The following is a 6,000-nucleotide window of genomic DNA, read 5'->3' on the forward strand; positions in this document are numbered from 1 at the left end:
TTTCCCAGGAGATTAAATGAAAAGGAATGGTGGCCATGCGTATATAGCGGTGTTTGCACACTGTGTGTGTGAATGGGGATACCTGTTTGTGGCTTCTAATGAGCATCTGCAGCTGTCTTTGAATGATGTGCATGAGGCTTTGTAGAGAGTGTACACAGCTCAGGAACAACCCATTGAAGCTGAAACCATTCTCCTGGGGTTAGCAGGATGTGCTGTATTCTGTGTGATGGGTGTGATGACTGGGTAGTAGATTGGGTTCTCCCAGATGGCATAGGGGGACTGGAGCTGGAGAAAGCGTGGTCGGTTGTAGAGCGAGGAAGGAGCTGAAGTTGACCTCTTGGCACTAGCGTTAGAATGAGAATCTTTAGCCTGAAAGGCTCCTGACCTGAGGTCCTGTCTGGAGGCCCTAAATGGCATGGCTTTCAAAGGAGCTCCCCAAAGCTGCCTTTGCAGAAGCTGCACTTCTCTGAGCTGAGTGTTGTGGGACAGCTGTCTCGCCCACCTTCAGTGAAGCGGGCCCTAACCTCTCCTTGACTCACAGCACCATTTTGCATCTGGCAAGGGAAACATTTTGCTGTGAAGTAATATTTTTTCAAACCTGGAACTCTTCTGACAGGAGCACTTTGGACCCTCTGAAGCTTTGAGGAAAGCTTGTCTTTTTGTCTCCCATTCCCTCCTGGCTTTCGTGTAGTAGACAATTAAAGATGGCCGAAAGGTTATTTCTCTTGGAGGACATGCTTATTTCTTCCTGACTTAATACCTTTATCTGTCATCATGTAACTGTCTAAATTAATAGCAGAGGGAAATAGCTGTGCAGTGCAAGTGTTAGATCTTTGGGCCAGCCCTAGGGTGCCCGGTACTCGGGCAGCATCCCTGGGATTGACTGGTCATACCTTCTGGACATGGGTCTGTGCCTATCTGTGCTGTCTGCACACTCCAGAGGGGTTCCTACTGAGCCAGGTGGCTTCACCCTGAGGGGCCCTCCCCACCCCCCTCAGGAAATACTTGCATTTGCTTTGACGCCTTAGGAGAAATAATACTCTAAAGCCCCCACTGATTTCACTCCATTGCAGCGAGTGGCACCTCACTGGTGCCTGAAATCCCCTTATTAACACTTCCTGCCCTTGAAGATTTCACTGTCCTTCCCTAACCCTGTGTTAGAATGGAAACCTCTGGGAGAGAGAGATGTTCAGACATTTTCTGGCAATAGGAAATAGACTAAAGGGAGGGGGCCCCAGAAAACCAGCACAGGTGAGGGGCAGTTCAGAATTATAGGACAGAGTGTTGAAGTGTTGAGGCTCCACCCCTGATTGCACAGTGAGAAAACATAGACCCAGAGTAGGAGGCCACCTGCTTGATGTCACACAGCATGTCAGTGACAGAGCTGGGACTGGATCCCAGGCGTTTTGCCACCCAGGCGTCTGCTGTGTGTCTGGACCTCCCCTGCTCTCTGGTCACGGTCTGTAGCATGTCTGCCTGCCAGCCTGTCTCCGACCACAGGTGACCCTCAGGGAGGATGGAGCAGCTTAGCCCGAGCCTGGGGTGCTGTGGGGTGAGCTACTCCTGCTGCTAAAATAGCTTCACACTTCTTTCTGGATATCACTGTTTGGTTTGGTTTTCAGCCTGATTCCCACTGGGGAATGGGAACGGGAGGGGGGAGCAGACAGAGGGGCAGGCAGAGGGTATCCTTAGTGAAGGAAGAGTCTTTCTATGCCAATCTCCATATCTTGCCCTGGTACCCATGTGCATTTCTTACCCAGTGACTCAGAACCTCCCAAGACTTACCTCTTCCACATTTGCTGTCTCTTGGAGTTTTCTCCTGTAGTCTTTAACTCATTCTGTCTGTCCTCCTGGCAACTGACCCCTGTGTCTCTGGGCAGATTTTATTGGGACCTGACCATGCTGCTGCTGATGGTTGGAAACCTAATCATCATTCCCGTGGGCATCACCTTCTTCAAGGATGAGAACACCACACCCTGGATCGTCTTCAATGTGGTGTCAGACACGTTCTTCCTCATCGACTTGGTCCTCAACTTCCGCACAGGGATCGTGGTGGAGGACAACACAGAGATCATCCTGGACCCGCAGCGGATTAAGATGAAGTACCTCAAAAGCTGGTTCGTGGTGGATTTCATCTCCTCCATCCCCGTGGACTACATTTTCCTCATCGTGGAGACACGCATTGACTCAGAGGTCTATAAGACTGCCCGGGCCTTGCGCATTGTCCGCTTCACCAAGATCCTCAGCCTCCTGCGCCTCTTGCGTCTCTCCCGCCTCATTCGATATATTCATCAGTGGGAAGAGGTGAGTGGTCAGACCCAGACATCTTGGAGGAAGGGGTATCTTACCCCCAGAGGCAGTAAGAGGCCCCCAGGTAATCTCAGATAGTTGGATTTAGGCTACCCAGTTGTAGCAGCCACATCTGCTCCAACAGGACAAATATTAGTAATTTCTTGACCTCTTATGTGCTAGATACTGTGAAATTCACTTTATAGGGAGTATCTCATTGAAGTCTCTAACGACTGTAGATGGTATCATATAGGTACATTGTTTTTTACATAAGGAAACTGAGAGGCAGGAAGTTTAAGGGATTTAGTCCCAGAATCAGTAATTAGTGAACCTGGATTCCAGAGCCTGTTAACCATTGGACTATATTGTAGGGAATGCAAACTCATGAGCTGGCAGGGGCTGGGCAGGGAACGGAAATGGGTGAAAAGGGCCAGTTGAAGGCAGTAGAGAGTGTATAGACTGGGGAAAACTGAAGAATACATTTTCATTTGCCTCTACTTCACTCGAGCCACTTGTTGCCAAGTGAGAAAGGGCCCAGGGTTGCTAGAACTACAGGTTGATCCTGACAAGCAGAAATCTGGATTTTTGTGCAAATTTTGTAGGCAACTCTATTAGGTACCTTGGGAGTTCTTCTGGAGCAGACCCTGAGGTGAGGATTTGCATGAAAGTGGCTTTTTTTCCTCAGTGGGGTTGAAGTGGGGAATGTTTCCAGGAATCATCTGGTGAGGGACTAAGGAAGAAGGACACACAAAAGAGGGAAGGAAGCCAAACAAGATGACACCAAGCCAAGTCCCATGGGGAGCTCTGGGGACAGCGTACCTCATACCTCGAACCTCACACCTCAAAGTTGTCCCAGTCAGGGCAAAGAAGTTGGAGTTTTTGTATCCCCTTACATGTCTGTAATTGGTTCAGGGCACTTCCTGCGCTCGGTGCTAGCAGGTGAAGCGGCTTCCAGCAGCCTGGGGCAGGTGTCTGCAAAGAGCCACAGGTGCTAGCTGTAGGGGGTGAAAAGCACCCGAGGAGCCTGGAGTTGTGTGTGCACAAACTGTAAGGGGATCCTAGGGGCTGTAGGCAGAACACTAGCTACAGAAACTAAATAAAAAAATTGTAAAAGGACTGGGTGTAAAAAAACACCATTCTGAACAAACGTAACTCGGCCACGGGCTGAATGCAGTCATCTGTGGGAAGGACAAGAGGGCTATGGGCTGGCACTTGAGGAAAAGCAGGTGACCTTGGAAGCGCTTCTGTCTGTGTCTGCCACCACCCACCTTACACCTTTTGGGAGCGGCAGCGGGCAGGCCAGCCCGGAAGTGCCTATGCAGAGGTAGGCATACTCTGTGAAGCTGCCCAGCTTGGGGGCTGGAGCAGGCCGTAGCCTAGGGAACCTTCTACAGAGGCACATTTCTTGCCGTGGCTCGCTGCTGGTCTTCTGGTCTCCAGGACCCTTCTGCTTGGTTGGACGGAAGTTCCTATGGTCAGGACACAAAGCCCCCACCCCATCCCGGCAGCAGCCTGGGCCCTGGGCAAGTAGCACACATGGCTGATGGTTGGGGCCCTGGCAGATTGAGGTCAGAGGTGTCATGAACAGCTGTGCTGCAGACGTGCCTACACCGGCCTGGCAGCATCACCGCGTGGCAGAAATATTCTTTGCCTAGGAAAATTTGCATTATTCCTGCTGACAGAGGAGCGGCAGTGGCTTGCCCAAGGTCACGCGGCAGGCCTCTGGAAGAGCTGGAGCAGAACCCAGTTAGCTCTCTTGACTCCCAGCAATGAGAAGTCCCTGCCTGGCACAGTGGTTGGCCGCAGGGCTTTACACCTGTGACACCTGAATGAAGATCCCGGCTCCACACTGCCTAGTTATGTGACCTTGGTGCTGCCTCACCTCCCTGAGCCTCAGTCTCTTATCTGCAAAGTGGGTCTAATCCTCTCAGGATTGTCTTGAGAATTAAATATTTATCAAATGCTTAGCACGAAGCCTGGTGAAGTGTCTGATAAATGCCCCTCCCCAATCATTTGACTTAGTAACCCTCTATACCTCTACGGGGGGTTTGCTTTTCTCAAATACGTGTTACCCTTGTTTTATCGGCCCCTCACGCCTAGCCAGCAAGGCAAGCCAGACAGGATTTATTATTCCTATTTGTCAGCGAGGACAAAGGTCAGAAGAGCCAGCTGCCCCAGCATTAGGATTTTGGACCTGGGCCTCCTGTCTCCGGGTTCCATCCACTCCCTGTGTTCTTAGGTCGCCCGAATGCAGGTGACTGATTCTGTTACCTGTCCCTCTGTTAGGGAAGACTCCCAGCTGAGATTGGGAAGGCAGGCAGTAGAGCGGGTCGAGGGGTAGGGTGAGGAGTTCTGTGTGACAGGTCGGGTTTGAGGTAACTATGGGACATCCACCTGCAATGAGATGTTGGCATGCGGGTCTGAGTTCAGGCCTTAGAGGGGACAGTGCCAGGGGTGGGGGCGGTGGCTGGGGCCCCTCTGAGTGGCTGCGGAGGAAGAATGGAGGCATATTTCCTAGAATGCCCTGACAGGCTCGTCCAAATAGAAAAATACTGGACCATGCTGGTTCACTCAGACTGTAAAACACCACTGTACCCCACCCTTCTGTTTGTCTTGAACTTACAGCTAGACTGTCATTAAAAGCTGAGAAATAGCCACTCTTTGCCTTCTCTGGAATTGGTTCATGTCTCCAGGCCCCAGCCCCCTGAGAGCCTTCCTTGCTCCTTCCTTATGCCTGGGCCCTGAGGGCCATGATATTTGGGGAGAACTGGTAGAATCGCCAGTGACTTAGCAGGGTGAGCCTGGGAATAGAAACGAAGTGCTTCTTTTACGCCCCTGGCACCACACATCCTGGGAGCTCTGTCCAGGGCTTCCGTCCCTACTGCCTCTGTGGCCTGGCCCCCCTCTGGGCTATCCAGAAGGTCAGGCAGGCTCTCGCCCTGGCCCTTCCCTGGGGCAGACGGAGGCCCCAGGAGGGCTCACGTCGGGGCTCTGAACTAGACTTAGTACTCAATCTCGTGGGCAGGAAGAGAGATCCCAGGAGGCCAGATGGATGACTCCCCACCCCCTCCACATACACCGTTATCTTGCCTACCAGCTGGGGAGGAAATTGCTTTGAGTTGGCTTCTGCCGGGCACACCGCCCAACCGAGGGCTCCCACTGGACCCCTGGGATTGCATTGGGTTTTCCTAGCTGGCCCCAGAAACCCTGTCTCCACATCCTCAATAGCCTGCCCCAGCCCCGGGGCTTCTAGCCTCAACTTGGCCTGGAGGCAACAGCAGGGAGACCCTTGAGGTCTCAGGTCTACATGAAACATGGGAAAGGAAGTATTTAGTAGAGAAAACCCTGCTCTAGCTCCTCCTCTAACTCCATACGCGACTCTTTCCTTTTGTAGGCCTCACTTTCCCCAACTGTCAGGTGCGCTCTGATGGTTCTAGGAGGTTGGGGCTTGGTCCCCACTCCAGCCTCCCTCGGCAAGGATCATGTTGGCTGATCCTGAGGACATGGTCATGGCCCCCGGTGGGGACTAGAATGGCAGCCACCTGTGAAGAGGAAAGAGCCCCTGGTGAAGCTGTGAGATGCTAGACTCCTGACCCCCAGGCTTCAGCCCCTCCCGCCATCAGAGAGTTCTCCAGTGTTCTTAGCAGGTGCCGGGAGTTAGGGTAGGTGGAGGGTCTCGGCGGGTGTCGGCCACACTCTCAGAGGACGCCA

At 52.5% G+C, this 6,000-nt stretch overlaps 1 protein-coding gene across 1 annotated transcript in view; it reads left to right on the top strand.

Moving 5' to 3' along the window:
- HCN4 (hyperpolarization activated cyclic nucleotide gated potassium channel 4) overlaps window positions 1-6,000 on the top strand; it is a 37,208-nt gene that overhangs the window by 22,567 nt on the left and 8,641 nt on the right. The window contains 1 exon segment of the mRNA XM_077748992.1: window positions 1,881-2,304. Within this exon segment, the coding sequence (XP_077605118.1) occupies window positions 1,881-2,304 (424 nt within the window).

Source organism: Crocuta crocuta, unplaced genomic scaffold (genome assembly GCF_008692635.1).
Source record: "Crocuta crocuta isolate KB4526 unplaced genomic scaffold, BGI_CrCroc_1.0 scaffold130, whole genome shotgun sequence".
Classification (NCBI taxonomy): Eukaryota; Metazoa; Chordata; class Mammalia; order Carnivora; family Hyaenidae; genus Crocuta; species Crocuta crocuta.